Below are 19,897 nucleotides of genomic sequence, written 5' to 3'. Positions count from 1 at the left end.
TTTTGCTTTTTTGGAGGAGGCGGTTGTTGTTTTTCAGCGCTTGCTGACGTCAACTAAATTGCCAGATGGCATTTCAATGCTTTGCAAAGAGACAGGAGCCTTTTATTACTGAGGTCACGTGGATCTCATTCATTTGCATTCCCAGAAGTGGTCTGAAGCTTTTGCTAACTGTACAGGCAATGAATGCTCTGCACCTTCTAGAGACCCAGAGGGCCTTTTGTGGGATATTGTTACCTTAAGCAGACCTGATATGGAGCATGCATAGACGAAAGTTTTGCTTCGCATTCATTTGGCTACCAAATATTGAAAGCTTCCAGATGGTTGTACTTTGCAGAGTATTTTGTTGTTGTTGTTTGCTTACTTTTTGTTTGCTTGCTTGCTAATGACAGAAGAGTACTTCTGAGAATTTAGGGCAATAAAAGACTTATAGCTTAGCTCAGAGGTTACTTATAGACTCTTGTGTACAGGTGCTTCGTAACTTGCAGAACAAATATGCAAGCCTTGCACTGTGACAAATATTAGCGTAGAAAAGCAGCTATTTGGATTTAGATTTTGAAGATTTTGGGCACTACCACTGGAGCTTGGATTGCAATGTGACCTATGCATTGAGATGAGACTTGGTCCTTTACACTTTTGAATACTTGACTGAGAACACTGTAGCAGATGCACAAGATTAAAACAGTTTACTTTGCTGTGCCTGAGCCATTCCCACAGCAGCTGGGCAGGGGCTATGGCAGTGTTTGAAGGGCAGATCAGTCCCCTACTGACGTGGTACCTCTGGCAGCAGCCCTTGTTTGAAAGCTAAACCAGAAGAGGAGGAGCATGTGATTAGATTTCTAGTGGACTGAGACCTTGAAGAAGTGATCCTGGATGAACTTGCAAAGCCTACAGGGGAACACATGGATATTTGGGAAGTGTGTGGCAGCGGAAGCATTCTGTCTATTGCACATGACCAAGATGGGACTTGAACTGGTTTCTCAGGTCAAACAAACGTCTCCAACATTCTCACTTTTGTCTGAAAATGAAAGGTTGGAGTGCTTTTTATTTTTCCCTGAAGCAAGTGTGAAAATCTTGGCTGGATCCCATGGGCTCTGCGGTGATGCAGAAAGGAGGCTAAGAAGTCTGGTTTGAATTCAGACATCACGGTTTAAAACTTCCCTGAACTGACGTGAGATTACCATAGGCTCCAGAATGAGCAATAACCTTTGCTCTCAAATCAGCTTTTCATACATTATGTTTTGTTTTCTACCAGTTCCAGATTCTAAGCGTGCCCCCGTGGTGTTTCCTTGCTCAGAGAACACTGCGGTGACTAAGATGCATTTAAGTTACCGAGGGCCATCTGTCTGAAAAGAACATGTAACCCCATGATCTCTGCAAGTGTGAATATTTTCTAGCTTAACAAAGTGCTATTGAAAGGCATGAAACAGCAACACCACATCTACCCCCTGTTCCTGCTCAATAAGCCATGTGTTGATATTGCTTACCCTTGTCTTACCGATTTTCCAGCTGTATGACATGCCCTAAGTTCTGGTGATTTATCATGGTATTCTGTGTATGTTAAGCATTGCTGTAATTCACATGGTGTTAAGTGGTTACAGAAGAACACGCGAATAAATATAGTGAATTATTGGACTCTTTAAATTTGGTACCATTATACTCATGACAAGGAAGTGGAGAAATTATTTTAAGCTGACTCAGAGCAGACTGGTTGAGGTTGCGGACTATAAAGAGTAACAACTAACTTGACCCCACTTTCATAACTCCATTCTTCAGCTAGGGGAAGAGAGAGTACAGTTTCTTTAGGTCTGGTGTCTTAGGGAAACTGCTCACACTGTGCTCTGATACCTAATTTAATTTCACAGGGGAATAGCGATTGGCATTCGCATTGTGATTCAAAGATCACGGAGCAGGAAGCAGCCTGTCAACTTCGAGGATCTGGAAGTGGGGGTGCTTACAGAAAAACAAAAATACAGTTTGAGAAGGAAATCAGCTCTTGAGCACAGCAGGCAAACTTCAGTTCTGCTGTGACTCTGGCTGAAGTTAGAGGTAAATTTGCCCCCAATGTTATCAATGTGCAGAGTCTTGAGTGTAAATGAGTGCATTACTAGATCGGGGGAAAAAGGAGAGAGAGAAAGGGAGAAAGAGAGAGAGAGAGAAAGAGAGAGAGAGAGAAAGAAAGAAAGAGAGAAAGAAGAGAAAAGAAAGAAAAGAAAGAAAGAAAGAAAGAAAGAAAGAAAGAAAGAAAGAAAGAAAGAAAGAAAGAAAGAAAGAAAGAAAGAAAGAAAGAAAGAAAGAAAGAAAGAAAGAGAGAAAGAGAGAAAGAGAGAAAGAGAGAAAGAAAGAGAGAAAGAGAGAGAGAAAGAGAAAGAAAAGAAAGAAAGAAAGAAAGAAAGAAAGAAAGAAAGAAAGAAAGAAAGAAAGAAAGAAAGAAAGAAAGAAAGAAAGAAGAAAGAAAGAAAGAAAGAAAGAAAGAAAGAAAGAAAGAAAGGAAGGAAGAAAGAAAAAGAAAGAAAGAAAGAAAGAAAAAGAAAGAAAGAAAGAAAAAGAAAGAAAGAAAGAAAAAGGCCCTTTCCTGTATAACATCAGAGGATTTTGACACTTCAGTTTTAATGTGCCTCTTCTGTACTTCCATGCCAAATCAGCTGCATTCTTGCTGTAATTCTACAGCCACTGAAGCCTGTATCTTACAGCACATGTGTTGCTAAATGCTTTGCATCCTCTTGAAAATTGCATTAGTGAAACTGAAATAAAGCATGCTTACATCAGCATGCACAGGCAGTCTTTTTTTTTTTTTTTTTTTTTTTTTTTTTGCTTTGATATTTCATTATTAGCATTTTTGCAGTATTGTTTCATTTTCTCTCTTTCACAATTTTTTTATGTAGTTACCCACAAAAAAAAAAAAAAATAGGGTAAAAATAATATTCAACCAAATTTAGGAAATGCTTTTGTACTAAATGCTGCATAATTGTGGATGGAATTTAGCTCTTTTACCAGTCTGGTAGAAAACTAGAAATGGAAGGTGGAAGGATATATATGTGCTATCCTTATACCTTTGACTCAGTTGTCTGAAGGAGGTTCTTTCGTAATACAGTTGTCAAGCACAGCATATATAGCCAGGGAGTTTTGTGTTCCTACAGAAATGTGTGTAATCCTGCTACAGAACAATTTTGCGTGAGAGTTGGTTCAAAATGTTATGAGATTCCCTCCATCTCCCCCAGATACAGTGATTTCTTTGTTGTTTATACAGGGTTTTTAAGATCACTGGAAAGAATGCAAACAGCGAGAGACTACTGGGCTAATATATTAAAAAAAAAAAAAAAAAAAAAAAGGATGAAGAGCTTTTTCCTCCTATACTGATGGTAGCATTTTGTGTGCATGGCAGAGGCACAGTTGCAATTTGAAGGAAGAATAGTGCCATCTGGTGATCCTTGGGAAAGGTTTTTCCACCCCTAAAGCTGCACAATCCTACAGGGCTGTATTAAAAGTTCTACTCTGCTACACTACTTTTGTTGTGCTACAGTCTTTTCTGAAACACTGACTCACTTGAAGCTAGCATGAGGTGTCCAGATAGTATGCTTATATGTGGAAGTATTTGTTTGAACTGTATTTGAGTCAGCTGTTTTGCACTGCTCTCCCTGTCTTCCCTGAGATGCAGATCCTTTTTCAGCTGTGCTTTTCATGCCAGCAGTTGGATGTGCTCACACTCGTGCCTCATAGCCCTGACTCTCGCCCTCTCCCCTGTCTTTGTGCTGCTGACCCTATGGGACACAGGCAGGCCATCAGGGAGAGACGACCAACAGGATTCTCTGTTCCATCCCACTGGGGCTCCCATCACTGCTGCTGTCAGCACAAAGGAATCATCGTGCTGTGGTGAAGGTGAATTCATAAATAGTTTATGCAGAGTGAAATGAACATCATTTTACAAGCAAAAATAGTCACTGTGTGTGAAATAGAAGTATGTCAGTGGATGGGCTTTGTTTGAAATAATTTATTCTGTGCACTCAGCAAAACAGCTTTTAATTGGTTTTCATTTAAGCTGACCACACAAGCAAGAAGTTAAAGCGGAGCTGAAACCCCTAAATCATACATCGAGTCAGATTGTGATTCTTATCTTTTTTGCCTGGTTACTAAGTACACCTAAATCCACACAAATCACGCTTCGGAGTTAAACATAAAGTCCTGATTGTAACTTGTCTGTTTGTTTTTAACTGGCACAGGCTCATCTGGCTCTCTTTATACACAAAGGATTAGCTAGTCTTTAAAGATGGCTTTTGATTTGCAATTTCTTCTCTGCTTAAAAAAGGCCAACTAAATGTTAATTCCTTTCTTTGCAATTAGTTCCCCTCTCCCTCATATACACTGAGCTATTAACATGTTTAAGTTCGAGGTATCTTACTTTATATGGAATTGGATCATTAAGCAATTAGTTATGGCTTATAGGCATATTTCTATCATGTCAGAGAAATATTAATTGAAAGCATCTTTCCTAAAAAGCAAAATGGAGTCTCATCGTGTTCCCTTTGTGTGCCACCTTGATTTTACTGATAGAAATCCAACCTGTTTCTTTGATCTGTCAAAGAAGATAGAATGGGCAAGTGGACAAAGTTTTATGCATATTTATTTTGTGAGCCAAATTTCATTTAACCATAATACCAGAATTCAGCTTTGTTCTCTACAGCCATTTACTTGCAATTAAATAAAAAAAAAAAAAAAAAGATGAAATGGATACAGATAAATCTGTACTCAGTTTGTGGGCAGGCTTCACATTACCGGCAACCTACTGGTGTGTTGCTGACTATGAGCATCACCAATAGATGTTTTCTGGTCTGTGTGAGCATATTGCTGGGAATTACAGGAATTCACATTTTGCTGGGAATTTGTCCTTTAAAAAAAAAAAAAAAGCTAATTAACTGAATTCTTTTTTTCTGGAGAACGTTATGTTCTTATGTTATTGCCAAAAATCTTTCCATATGCATTAGAAGTAGGAGAGGAGTGTATTCAGAGAGAGTTGTTCAGTAATTATATATATATATATATTTCTGCTGTAATAGGATAAACAGGGTGCCTGGGGCAAGTGGAAACACCGGATTGAAGCAGTCGGGGAGATAATGTAGATGAAGGAGGGCTGAACCCATGTACTTCATCAGCTTTGTCAGAGTACCGTATGGCAAACAGTTTTGCTTGTGGTCTGTTTCAATATGTTAACAAAGATGTTGACATAAAGCACTGCAGTGAGAGATGTACATGACTCTTCCACAAGGTCAGTGGTATGAACTCAAGTGTTCCCTTGTGATTAAAGTGGTCTTACGTGTTTGTTGTTCTGAGTCACCTCCGTTGTCAACTGATTGTGGAGGAAGACTTAACTGAAATACCTCACACTAGGTCACTACTGTTAGCAAACCTGAATACCAAAGTCATCTTCAAGGTCTAATCCATCATGAGTGAGTCCCACTTCAGTCAACAAAGAGCCTCTGACTACGAGAGACATACTGAGGCTCTGAAGAAATCTGATGTCGAAAAAAAAAGGAAGAAAGAAAAAAAAGAAAAAAAGTTTGTTTTCAGCATTGTTTCATCATCTTCTCATTTCTTACATTTTGCAAAGTTGAAGTGGCATCTCATTCCTAAACTTAAATCAAAATGCTTTAAAATTACTGAAACAAAGCCAAGACAAGTCATTTCAAGTTGCTGGAAATTCCCAAAGCAACAACTTTCTGTTATGGTACATAATATTGGCAATGAAGTTGTCAATAAAGTGAGGCTCTCAACTGCCTTTTTTGAAGCCAGGTTTCTTGTTTGTGAGGACATCATTGTTCTTAGTGAAAGACACCCCTGGCAAATTTATTTTATTGAAAATGAAGTGCTGTCATTTAACGACGAATCTGCTGGATTCCTCTTGAGTTGTACCAGGGCTTGCTACTGATGTTTCTTTTCAAGGTGTTGATTTTCGATGTTCAAGGAGAGATTTCTGTGTTGATACTGCTTTCCTGTACCTCCCTTTCAGAGCAATCTATTAACCTGTCTGCCAGGAGACAAGAACTTCTGTGTGATTTTAAGGCACTATTTCCAGCTGTTTTGAAAGTGGCCCTCTTTGTGTCCTCCTCTTTGATTTCAACTTAGCAATAAATCATCCTCTCCTCCCAAAACCCTGGCCTTCCCTTCATGAGTTCTCCCTGCTTCTCAGTCCTCTTCTACTTTTCTGTACATTTCTTTACTTGCCTTATTTTTCCTGCCTTCAGCTTGTAGCTTGTGCTTGGTGGTGGCAGAGTTTGCAAACTCTAAATTATGTAGTTCTGTATGCATGTGCATGCACGCAGGCAAGGATACCTTACTAGTTGCCTGAAAAGTAGTAGATGTCAGTGCTGCGGGTGACTTACCCATCACAGTAACCCTGCTATTTCTTTTGAGTTATTACCCCACAGTAACCCTGCTATTTCTTTTGAGTTGACTCTGTGGTCATGTAGGACTTGACAGCTATCTTCTAGCTTCACTGTAGCTGCTCTTGTTTCTTAACCGTCTGCAGTAGGAGCACTTTGAACCTGTAACTTTAAGCAGTGTGTCTGTCAGTTGTACTAAGAGAAAAGCAATGGCTTAAGCAGACACTCACTTGTTTTCTTTCAATGTAATTTCAGTATTTCTCTTGTGACTGCTCAGTAGGAGTGGGTTGTCTTGTCCCACCAAATTCAGTCTACCTAATTTGTTCAGTAATCATAAGGGCTTCTTTTGCACTCACTGACATATCTTTATTCATTTCATTCTGTGTATTTAGATGAACCACTGAAATTCAGCTTCACAGGTGTATTTAGTGTTTTAAATAAACTTGCATAACCCAGAGTTGTTTTTTTTCTCTTAATACCTACAGCTAAGCTGAAAACATAAGTCACTGTAGAAATAGAAATCATTGTTTAGATACACTGCCAGCATAAGCACCAGTGCTTCGTGATCTGTCTGTTTTTTGGTCTCTATAGCTCTGATGTCCTTTATAAATGAGAAGCCAAGCTGCTAAATTTAGACTTGAATTTGAATCCAAGCTTTCCAAAAGCACAGAGGTGTTTTGGCCCTCATCAAAGAGCACAGATCTCCAGCCAGGTGGCCAGAGATTGGTATGGTGAGATGCTCATGATGCAGAAGTGCAGATTGGATTAGTCTCTAGTTAGAACTGGGATGCAATCAGCACATCATAGCTGGGATTATTATCTGCATTTTCTTCTTTTTCTTGTCAAGAGCTGATCACAACCTGAGAGCCATAAGCTGAAAAAGAGGGCTTTCCTTAGGCAGAAACTGTGCAGTTACTCAGTACTAATCAGTCACCAGATTCAAGAAAGAAATTATTGATGTCTGAGGTTTCTTAGAAAGTCATAGAGCCTTTAGTGTCTGATTCACACATTGTACAGTAGTTGTAGACTGAAAATGGTCATCTTATGCAGCCAATGGCTTCTCAATGTGATCAACTGTACACCTTATATCTCAACAGGGAAATAGTTTTTTCTCGTGTGACAAAAGCAAAGTAAGCCTACAATATAAGCTAACCAAATGTGTCTTTACATAGATTCTTGCAGGCCAAGACTGAAGTAGGTTGGAAGCAGTCCTCAGGGCTTGCTGGTCTGTCATCTTAGATCAGTGCTAAGCAAAGAAAATCATTTCAAACATCACAGAAGACATGTAGAAGATAGCGTCTTGTTTTTCTTGTACATGAATTACTGTTTCTCTCTACTCTGTTCTTCATTGAAGTATTTGCCCATATATCACCTTGGAGAGGTAGGGGATTTTCACACATAGTGCGTGCTTAGTGTGCCACTCAAAGTTCCTGGCTTCAGACATGGAAGTAGCTTATAAATTAGAGAAATCATAGCTCTGCAGTGCTGATGATGAAGGATTTGGAGGCTGGAAGTCCCTAAGGCTAAACTTGCTTTTCTTGAATGAGTCATAGTGTAAGAATTTCAAGCCAAGTCTTAAAGAAAAATGATTAATTCTTTTCACAGAGGAATTCATTAGTGACATAAAGTCATGAGAGAGGGGAGGAGGCATCTGTAATATGAGATGGTTATTAAATGGTATTAGTGTGATCACTCTAAATCAGGAGAATAAAGTAATGCAAACTGCAAGGTTTCATAGCGAAGAAAATAAGAAAATAGTGTAAAACTTGACCATTTTAATTGCAGTGAGACAATCACTTGATTTTTATAACATCGAGATTTGTCTTTTTTAGCCTCCTTTGGTTAAAGTGAAAGCATATTCCAGAAAATCAGCCATTAATTATCCTGAGTGTTCTGGCCACATGAAAAGGTTCGTGAGATCTTCTGCCCACGTTCCTTCAGCACATGGCCTGTTTCCTTCAAAACACGGCCCAGGATATGCATCTGGCTCTTGCTGTAATTTTCAAATCCCTACCCTCGTTTCAGTAAGAGCAGTCTGAAGTTTAAGGACACTTTATTTGTAACTTCAGTGATAATTATATTCTAGATTCTAATTTCTGTCTTACTCTGATTTTCAGCACTTAGTGAACAGTTCTTTAAACATCAGAGCTTGATTATTCCCCAAATTATTCCCCTTATGGTGATTCACCTCTGGTTTTCATACACACATTTGATGCTCTCAGCAGCAATTCTTTCTCTTTTTTTTTTTTTCTTTTTAATTTGGAAGCTGTGTTTATTTGCATTATGGTTAGAGTAATATTTAATAATGCTGTTCCTTTAAATCCCATGAAACAGTTCATTGTGAGGGACTGAGATGGGTGTGATTTTTTAGGCGGCGTAGTCTTCACTTCTACAACTTGCTACTAGTTGCAGTGTCACTTCCCAAGCTGTATCCTGAGAGTCTGAAATATTTTGAAAGGGAGAAAATACAGGAGGATACGGTTCCTTTGGCTTTCTTTTAGTGTAGCTGAGACTGTCAAGTTGGAAATGTGGGAGGATTAGTTAGTTCGCAGGAGGCAGAATGGTGATTATTGCTTTCAATGGATCTTTTTTAAACTCATGCTGGGTAGTTGGCTGCTATGTTTCAGTTCACCATAGAATCAAAATAGCTTCCTGTGCTAGGCGGGCAATTGGTTTGTTGGAGCTGTGAACTCAAATGGGTACAATCACCAGGTATTAATAGGTGGCATATCCTCTGCAATGTGTGCACCTAGCATGCTGCTCCTGCTGGGCCCCAGCTGCTATTGCTGCATCTCAAGTTGAGACTCGAGACAGTTGTCACCGTTTTCTTCGCATGAATGCAAACTATCAGCTTCAAGCTACCAATTTGTGACCATCTCATGTACAAATTGAAGAACAATAATGTAAGACAATTGAGGACAGTCTCTGCAGTACAGAACTGTATTCCTCAGTCTGTGTTATTCAAAGCAGATTTGAGCCCCATTTAGCATTTAATTTTTTCCATCTGCTGTGTCTTAAAGAAAGTACTAATTTTTAAAATCCTGTGTTAAGCTAGAGTGTTGTCTTCTTTTCAGGCTGGGATAGTCATGATATCTGAAGGTTTTTAAGGCAGCCAAATCATATGGAAAGTCCCTGGGAATTGGGTGACTGAGTTCCCATGCCTCTGCTGGGAACACCAAGCACCAGTCTCAGTGTTTCCACAAGATTTCTGAGCTGCAACCAGCAATCTTAGCCAGAAGTTTGCTCCGTGCTGTCACCTCCAACCAGGAGCTGCTCTCCCTGAATCCTTCTTGCATGATGACATATGCAGAAAGTCGGCAAAACTCCAACTATGTTCATTTGAACTGGGTCTTCCCATGGACCTCAAGGCCTAGCTGTTTCCAGCTCATCCCACACCATTCTGGTGTCCTCCAGTGCCTCCACTGCCACGCACTCTGGGTGACAACCCCCAGTCCCTTTTTCCTATGATTTCCTGGGGAAGATATGGCAGAAGGGAACTTGGAAAACTCCATCAGTACTGGTGGAGTTAATAAACTGGAGTTGTCTTCCATTAAATGTAAATGGTGGGGAATTCTTCACTTCATTAGGTTATGGCCAGCACTTGAATCCACTTAGGTGCAGACTTCCCTACTCTTAAGCCATGAATCTTACCAAAACTTAACACCTCGCTCCTTGAGATGATTTTTTGTTTGGACTTTGTTTGGTTCCAACTACTGCAATGAGGTACTAAAACGTATTCTCTTTTTCTATCTTATTTTTTGTTTTTAAGTTCTCCTGAGTATTCATAATCTCAAGTTGCCTATTATGTACCATACACAAAAAGCTCTCCTACTTATTGCTCCTTTAATGCTGATGTCTCTGCTAAAGCCCTGAGATAGACTTCCCTCTGAGCAGCTGTAACCCATCAAGGCAGATGATCACCCAAGCCTGAGCTCTGAAGAGAGGAGCAATCACTGCAATGCTAATGATTACCATGACCACATCCCTTAGCAAAAGGGGAAAATATTTTGTCCAGAGGAGGCCACCAGGATGATCAGAGGGCTGGAGCACCTATGAAGAAAGGCTGAGGGAGCTGAGCTTGTTCAGCTTGGTAAACAAAAGTCTCAGAGGAGACCACACTGAGGCTTTCTGGTAATTAAAGGGAGCTTATAAAGAGGAAGGAAACTGATTTTTTACACAGTCTGATAATGATTGAACAATGGGTATCAGATCAGATATTACAAGGAAAATTTTTCACTCAGAGAGCAATGAGGCACTGGCACAGGCTGCCTCATCCCTGTGGATGCCCCATCCCTGGAAGCATTCAAGGCCAGGTTGGATGGGGCTCTGGGCAGCCTGAGCTGCTGGGTGGCAGCCCTGCCTACAGCTGGGGGTTGGAGCTAGATGATTTTTCAAGCCCTTTCCAACCCAAGCCATTTGATGATTCTGTGAATAACTGAGGTGTAAATCTGAGCTGTGGACTGACAGTGCAATTTTGGGTTGTATTCCTTTACCACTTGGTGTGTTGTGCACAGTGTGTGGAGGTGTGCATGCATAAGACATGCTTTGGTTTCTGGCACACCACAGACTTCATTCGAGACCAGCTCTGGTTTTGGTTTTTCCCAGGGAAAGTGAAGGGTCGTACTGCACACACCATGCCTGCCGTGGATTAAATGGTATCAGTTTACTAAGCATTCTTAGCATGAATAAAGCACTCCGACAGCATTCTCGTAAATGTCTGAACAATTTTTCTAAAATGCTGAAATAATCCACCCCAGGCAAATACCTGACATGGGCCAATTCAGTCTGAGCTTTTTGGCTGACAAAGTTATCACAAACTGTAAGGTCCTGTAATGGAAGAAGTTTAGTCAGCTGTAGCCATGAGTTTTTTGAGTGGTGTCACTTAAGGTAGGGGTGCAGGATGTGAAGACGGTGCTTGCAGCCCAACGAGATTAGCTGTAAATGGTGAGATGCATTCCACAGTTCTTGTAAGAAAACAAAGCATTTCCTCCCTAAGCCGCGTCTTTTTCTGAAAGATTCCAAATATTTGCGATGTTGTGATTAATCTGAATAGTTTAAATATTAGAAACATTAAAAATGGTGTTGCTCTCACCCTGATTTTTCTGAAGAAAGTAGGATTATAACATAGGTGTCCAACCTTTCGGCTTGCCTGAGCCATACTGAGTGAAGAGGAGATGTTCTTGGCCACATATATGTAAAATATGTAGTAGAGTTAATGTATATTAAAAAAAAAATAATTGTTTTTTAATTTGAACATAGAAAACGGTGCAACAAAAACATAAAGCTAGCAGACTGAACAGATAAGGCTTATGTGATAGTGCTTCTGATGGCTTAAAGTGCATTTGATAGATGGGGAGAGGCATCAGAGATGATGGGATGTAGAACCGGACACTGGAGGAAGATCCAAACTAGTGGCCTTTGTAATAGATGACAGGCAGCTTCATGCACAGAGAGATTACTGGGGAGAAAAACTAGAAACCTGCTCACTGCAGTGCCATAGCCCCCAGCCTGCTGGCTGTGTGGCTATAGGGCTGTTGTCAAGAAATGGTATGTTGGTACTGCAGCAAGTGCTTAGGGGGCCAAAGCGACAGCTCTGCTGTGAGAGCCATTTCATTAGACCTTCTCTTTGCAGAACTACTCCTGGTTTTGTAGTTACATGCTTCTGGATGCTTTCAAGCATCAACAGCATAACCAGTGGTGATTAGGAAAGCTTTTTTCTCTGATCAGTGTGCTGAGACAAAAGGAGGGTGCAATATTTAGTCCGACCAAAGAATATGATGAAGCCTGTGGCAATTCTACCTCCAGAGAGAAGTGGAAATGCTGTACTTCATTAAGGTGGAGTAAAAGTCTTCAGAAATTTCCTACTTCTGAAGAGAAAACCCCAAATCTTGCATTTGGACAAGATAAGAGTGAAATAAGTTTTAAAAGTCTGGGTAAGACTCAGTTCTACAGCTTTAAATTCAGAAGTGTGGAATGTCACAGAATTGTCCGCACGCTTTTCTTTTCTCCTTAGTCATCCACTGAAAGGTGGAGTAGTTAAGTTTGTGGCGCCTTTAAAATGATTCATTATTTCCATAGAAGCCAATTCATGTTTACTCTTCAAATCGTTCTGTGGACATTAAAATAATGGAGAATTATATTTGCTTTTAATTTTGTTTCCAGACAGCTTGGCTTGAGTGCTTATGATGTGACTTGGAAACTATATCGCATTGTGATTTACTGTTGCTCGTAATTGTGTGAAGATTGAAGATATGCTGGATGCTGCTCTTTCCCTTTTTCTACTCCTGCCTCCCCCATTCTTTCACTTACAGAGTGTTCTCGAGTGCAGTGTGGTGAAAGGCCAGCACCTCCGCCTTCACAAGGCTTTTCCTTCTACAAGCCACAGCAAATTAATATTTTATTTTTTTAATGTGAGACTATGTGAAATGATTTCTGGTTTCTGATTGATAACTTATTTTACTTTACCCTCGTTTTTCATGATATTATTATGTTTTGATTGTTTTGTGTAGTCATGTTTGTGTAGTCCTGAGGCGGAGAGAGAGCCGTGTTGATCTGAATAAGTCCGATCATAGGTAGAGTCAACTGCTTCATAACCAGTATCATTTCATAAACTAAGTTTATTCATCGACTATTATGGATAAAAAAATTTATTATTCTTATTTTCCTGAATTTATTTTTCATAATTTTTTTTATCTGCCTTTTTTCCTAGTGGATAAAAAGCTATTCTCAGATTTTTATGCATAATACAATGTAGTAGAAGAAAACAAATTGGATTTTGTAAAATGTAAAACAAACAAGCAAACAAAGCCCACAGAAGGTTGAAAGTTTTTGTTCCAGCCATATTGCAGAATCCAAAATACATTATTCAAGTCTAAAAATTTGAAGTGATAATTACAGTTTATCAGAACATTGTTTTCAAATTATATTTAAGACTGCTCCTAGAAGATCAAAATGCCCTGCTCTGGGAAAAATTGCCTGTGTTACAGTGGGCTGTGTTGCCTGTGATTTGGTCCTACAGTTGCAGCAAAATGGGCGTTTCTTCATATGTGAGTTTTCTTGCACATTCCCAGTTAGCTCCCAGCCATGCAAACCTGGATGATTTCAGTGGGTGCTCGGAACTGTGCAGATCTGTCCTTATTGCATAATACTTCCTACTATGATATCTGCCCATGTTTTGTTTTCATTTGAATTTAGAGAAAGAAACCCTTTATTTTATGCGTGAAAAGAAGACCCCAAAAAGTCAAGAAGTGGATTTGGTCCTGGTTAGGAATTGCAAGTGGTATCACAGCCTCAAACTCCCACCTGACCGCCAATTTAAAAACAGGGAAAATAAAGAGAGAGGGAGAGTAGGGAAGAGGAGAGGAAGCACAAAGCCAACTGTTCTACAGCATCACAAGGAACTCATTTTTTTCATTGCGCATGTTTAGTTTATATGGTTTGGGTTTTATTTCATAGAATCATTGAATCATAGAATGGTTTGGGTTGGAAGGGTCCTTAAAGCCCCCTCAGCCCCAACCCCACTGTTGTTGGCAGGGCTGCACCCCAGCAGCCCAGTGCCACATCCAAGCTGACCTTGAGCACCTCCGGGAATGAGGAGCTTCTCTGGGCAGCTGGGCCAGTGCCTCATTGCCCTCTAGGTAAAGAATTCCTGCCTAACATCTAATCTGACTCCCGGCTTTTAATTTAAAACCATTCTCCCTTGTCTTATCAATATCTGCTTCTGTAAAAAGTCAGTCTACCTCCTTTATAGTCTGTTCAGTTTCTTGTTCTCATGCCCTAATAGGCTTTGGTTTTAGCCGCCACGTGACATTGCTTAAATCAGCAATAGGTGTAAGTCACAAATGAGCAGTAAGCCAGGCTTGTTCAAAACTCATGGGAGGAAACTGCATTCACAATTGTTAGTATAGACAGGTATATGAATATGGACCGGTGCAAAATCAAAATTCACCTTAGATTAGCTGATTTTTGCTGTCCTTTTGGTTTGATGTGTTTCTTGGTTGTGGTTGTTTGTTGGTTTTTTTTTGTTTTTTTTTTTGCTTGTCTTGTTTATTTATTATTATCAAGTTAGAGAGTTGTTTGTTTATGTTGATTGCAAACATGTTATTCATGCCTCTGTTCCCAAGTATCCAGCCTTCGGGTTTAGATGAGTAAAGTGGTTTGGGCAGAATCCAGATCAGTTCATGCAGAGGCTATGCAGAAAGTAGAAAAGTACATAATAGATCTAAGCATGAATTTTGTAAGCACTTTTACTCTAAAAAAAGAGTGTGTATATATATGTGCATGTGTGTATGCATATATCCTATGACACCAATCTAAAATTTTCATCAGTTTATTGTCTTACCTAAAACATATGTCACTATGTATATTTTGTAAAAAAAATTCAAGGTTTCCCTGTCCTTTAAGGAAACTCAGTTTACGTTCTGAGTAAGGGTTTAAAAATCACTTGCAGTCCTCTATTTACTGTTTTATTTTAAATCCAGCATGTTAAAATGTTTCATGCATTCATTCAAACTGCTTTGAGAAAATAATAGTTCAAGTATCTGTAATTTATCAAGTCAGAGTATTTGATAATAAGAATTCATTCTGAAATTGAGAGCAGGGTGGAAAGCCACGTAACCTTCATGTGAGGTACCAATTGAAAGCGTCTAATCTGCAGGTGCCAAAAATACAAGAAGGTACTATCACAATGCTGTGGGAAGAGCTCAGAGGTTTCCACGTGAGGTGGTATTACCCATACTGTATCTAGTGGTGTCAAGTGCAAACTTGCAAAGAGGAAATCACTTAAATTTCCCATTCTCCTCCTGGTGGGGATGTAGGCTGTGGAGATGTGGGCCAGACATGACCTGTGAGGTGCTGGCACAGTTGAGGGGCAGGATGAGATCCAGAGTGATGCATTTGAGGGACCAGACTCTCAAAGAACTCAGTGAAGTCCTGCCCTACAGTCGGGCAGGAATATGATAGACCCCAGACTGACAGCCTCCATGCGTATCAGAGGCCGTATGGTAGACATACACCATTGAGAAGAGCTCTCCCTCACTCCGCTTGGTGCTAATCACGGAGAACAATGCTGGCTGCTTTGCAAAATATTAGTACTGCTGTACAAAATCTGGGCGCCTGCTTATGGCCTGCTGAGTCAGACTTGTTTATTTTGTTGAAGTATTAATCTCTGTCTCTAATCGGCAGTCAACAACTCTAGGCTCCAGGCTTAATAGAATTTCAAACTGTAGATTATGCAGTTTTGCTGAAAGTATGAGGCTTCTATCGTGCTTTGAATTAAATATTCTCCCTCACTCCCCTTTGGTCTGTTTTCCATGGCAGAGGCAAAGATAGATAATTAATTCCTCCCATCCAAAGCCTTGTTTTTTAATTTAAGAATTTTTTTTAGCATTGGCCCAAATCTTCAGTTTGGAACACCGAGAGGTTAAGCAATGAAGACAGCCACTAAATAAACTTCAGCAATTTTTTTTATTTTTTTTTTTTTCCAGTAAGATGAAATAGCACGTAGTGTATCAAATACTTTCTTTGTCGTGATACCAGATGAAATAAACCAGAAGTATGGGGAAAAGAGGCTGATCATGACAGTGTGATGAGCATGGACTGCCATCTTCTGATCCTGTGGCTTGGCTTTGCATGAGCAAGTCGTAGGATGTGAGGAGAGGAGCAGTGGAGGGAAACAGCTATTGCTGGGACTTGATGCCCACACTGTGCCATTGGGAAAGCGGAAAGGAGATGCTGAGCTCTACTAAGCAAAAATAGCACTTTCTTGAGGTACTTGTAAAGCCCTTTGTGAGAGTGAAGCAGCGTCAAGCTCTGTTTTGCTGTTCTTTGGTGTATTTTGAAGTTTAAATGATGTCACTGGTGAGTCATTCCTGGCTCTCCTGCTAAGCAGTCTGCCCAGTTCTCCATGCTGCGTACCTGACGCTCCAGGAAACCCATATGCTCTTTTCACAGACATTACTTCCTCTTTTGGAATTTAGATTTCACTAAAATATACACACACACAAAAAAAAAAAAAAAGTACAGAATCTTCTGGAGTTATGTCTCAGGCAAACTGCTTATACACCTACTGAAAGTCCAAAGCAGTAGGATTGAGTTTATATTTCAGAAGAATGGCAAAGGAAGAAATGTTCAGTCTTGGAGTGTCTTGAATCAGCAATTCCACTTAGAATTTATGATGACAGTGCACCAATAATTGTGGCTGAAATGTCACTGCTGTATTCAAAGTTCAGAACTGACAAAAGATGTGCCTGCTGCATTTCTGTTCTGCTTCTGCACACATTCAGTCTCTCTCCCAGCACACTCAAAAGAACCTCAGTCTTTTGCAATTGTATCATATAGTTGTCATTTCACAGATATGAGACATATTGTGCTTTTGGTAGTAGATTGTTTCTTTTAGCAGCAATATATTGCTCTCTTGGGTTTCAGGACAGATGGTAATCAGAGCCACTGAATGTTGGGAAATCCTGAGGAAGTTCAAGAACGCATTCACAGATCAATCCTCTTGTGCATACACTGGAAGCCCAGTGCTCCAGCTGTGTTAGATTCCCTGTGCACCTGACTGTGTACAAAGGGAATTTGCCTAGGCCACAGTTATTCTGAAATGCACAATATACAGAACAGTATCTACATATACTGAGAAAGGTGTACAGGATTTGCCAGTGATACAGACTGCTTTTTGGTGTTATTTCTGCTTATGCATCACTTCAGTTAACAATTCTTTTTAAAGAGTTGTAAATTGTAAAACAGAGATACATTTCAAGCCTAAGGGAAAGAAAGGACTGCTTGAACTGGTCATGCAAAACTGTAATCATTCTCATCGCATCTTTTTGAATAAAATAAGCATTGAGAAAGCCACTTTTTTTCTCTTTTTTTTTGTTTTTGTTTGTTTGTTTAGCTGTAGAGTTACTTGAAATTGGAAGTTTTTACCACTGCACCAGAATGCTGTATTTTAACATCATGGTGATATTTTTTAAATTTCAGTATATACTTGGGATTTGATCCTTTCATCTAAGCATAAGTACTGAACATAAATTAGTTGTCCTAGATCCCTCTGTGGACAGAAGAAAGGCAGAAGAAATGCAATGAAATTTATTTGTGCAAATAACCCTTAGCCATTGATTGTGTCTCTGTAGGGAAGGCTGAACAATTCATTCAAATGGATTAAGTAAATTGCAGATGCCAAAAGCCAGGAAATTAGATATAATGAAGTTCTGAACTCTTTGCATACTCTGAGCATTATGCCTGATGCTCAATCTACTCAGCATGATTCTCCTTACTTAAATAATTATTTCATGTTACTATTTTTCCATTCTGTTGATAACTGCTTTAACAGAAGTTGCTGAGAAAGTTCATCATTGGAGATACTGCTCCAGGTGGTTGCAAACTTCTGTTCTCTTACCTGTGCTATTTTTGTCTTCTTCAGTCTTCTGGTACCAGTATCACAGTGGATATTGCAGTCATGGGAGAAGCGCATGGGCTCATTACAGATCTTCTGGCAGATCCTTCACTGCCTCCCAACGTGTGTACTTCGCTGAGAACAGTGAGCAACCTGCTTAATACACAGTTAACCTTCCAGGCCATCCACAAGCCAAGGGTGAACCCTTTGGTATCCTTCAGTGAGAATTACACATGCTCTGACTCGGAGGAATGTCCAGAGAAAGGAGAAAAACTAGCAATTCCCAAGGTGAGTATTGGACAGTAACTCCATCTGTCATCTTATGACTTGGCTCTCCTTTAAGGAACAGCGCTGTGCTAGTGGCAGATCTCTTTGGGCTTTTCCTTGTTCAATTCAGATTACCATTTTATGTATTAATCATAGTTTTCCATAAGAAGAAAATTAAATAGACTACTTATTTCATAGTAAAACAACCCCTGCATATCCTACAATTCATGGCCAGCTAAAATTTTGTTCAGGCACCTTTAAAAGATGATATTGGACACAAAAAATTCACACAGATGATGTTCATGTTTCCTTGTGGGTGCTCGTTGGAGCTTAAGAGAGAAGAAATGATCAGGAACAGGGCAAGCAAAAGCCTTTCAGCATCCAGACTCACAAGTCTGACTCATTAGTTCTCACAAAGAGTTCACCCTCCCACTCCAAAGATTTTTGACACTGCATGTGGGGTGACCAGAAGAATATATTACTACCTTGACAGATGGCTTTATGAATGCTTGGGAATTCAACAGGGATATAATCATTGTTAACTGTCGATGTTTAGGAAGTTAGCAGCTAGAAAGAACAGATCAGCTTTGAAAAAGTATGAATTGTATGCTCATTGCTGATGAGCTGTCCTGCAAGGTCTGCATTTCACTTTCAAAGCCAAACCAAAATACTTTTGCCATGCAATCTCACTTGTAAAATTAAATATAGACAGCGTATATTGCCTAGTGAATGCTTTTAACTTTCAACAGTTGAAATGACACAGCCAGCATTCATTCTAGAATTTTCTGGCATCTGAACTGCAACACTTGTGATTCTTTTTAATTTATTTTAGTATTATGATAATTATTACCCTGCTTGCCAGTGTAACAGCTACATATATGGAATGGGTGTTTGCAGGTCTTGAAACACAAGTTCTAGTTAAGTTTAGTGCATATGTGTGCAGTGACTGTACTCTGGAGGAAAGATTATGTGGAAGAACACTGCCATCACATGAGCAGACACAATGAACTGATTACAGTTCATAGTTGCATAGCACCTAGTGAGGAGCAGAGAAAGGAAGGATGAAGAAATAAGTTAATATTACAGAGGAGTAATTTGATTGAAGAAATCACTGACCTGAATGCATTATGGTTCATATAATTAATAGTTTGCAGTCATTTATTTATGTGTCTAAGTATGGATTTAGAGTCGTTACCTTAAGCATCTGACACAGAGTATTTGGGGTAAGAAATTAACTTGCTAACATATTTATCTGTGTGCTTGAGCTTCATACCTAAGAGTATCTTTCATCTTAACTTTCTCAACCCTCTCACAGAGACATTTTTATTTTAGTTCTCAATTATAAAAACTACAATATAATTACAAGAGAAACATTTTACAAAACCATGGTACAAAGGCTCTCTGTCATCATTTCTTATTATCAGTGACTGCATTCCAAAACTTTGGAAAAATAAGCCATATCGTATTAGAGAAAAGGAAGAGTCAGGTGAAAGACAAATGCAGGGTGGTCAAGAAAAATCTTATGTAAAGGATGATGCTCTCTCTAAGCTTTTCAGAAGCTTTTTCAGAAGCTTGAATTTGAGTCTTGAAGATCTCCATAGTTGTAGACTCCACAACTTCTCTGGGAACCATTTTCAGTATTTGATCACCCTCACTGTATTTATTTGTTTGTTTGTTTATTTTACATTTGAATGGAATTTCCTGTATTTCCATTAGTGCCCACTGTCTCTTGTCACTGCATCAAAAAGCAGATCCATCATCCTCCCTCTTCTTGCATTCACACATTTATTCACATTGGTAGGATCTCCCTTTGAGACTTCTCCAGACTGAACAATCATGGTTCTCTCAGCCTGTTGTTTTA

The 19,897-nt window shown here is 39.5% G+C and overlaps 1 protein-coding gene across 2 annotated transcripts in view; it reads left to right on the top strand.

Moving 5' to 3' along the window:
• Nucleotides 1-19,897, top strand: part of PDE3A (phosphodiesterase 3A) — a 242,735-nt gene that overhangs the window by 183,023 nt on the left and 39,815 nt on the right. For both annotated transcript variants that reach the window (XM_052690758.1, XM_052690759.1), the window contains one exon: nt 17,797-18,057. In XM_052690758.1, coding sequence (XP_052546718.1) covers nt 17,797-18,057 — 261 coding nt within the window. The remainder of the gene's footprint in view (nt 1-17,796; nt 18,058-19,897) is intronic.

This window comes from Tympanuchus pallidicinctus, unplaced genomic scaffold (assembly GCF_026119805.1).
Source record: "Tympanuchus pallidicinctus isolate F22 unplaced genomic scaffold, pur_lepc_1.0 scaffold27, whole genome shotgun sequence".
NCBI classification, from domain to species: Eukaryota; Metazoa; Chordata; class Aves; order Galliformes; family Phasianidae; genus Tympanuchus; species Tympanuchus pallidicinctus.
The sequence above is the reverse complement of the archived record's forward strand: the minus strand, read 5'-3'. Positions and strand labels throughout refer to the sequence as shown.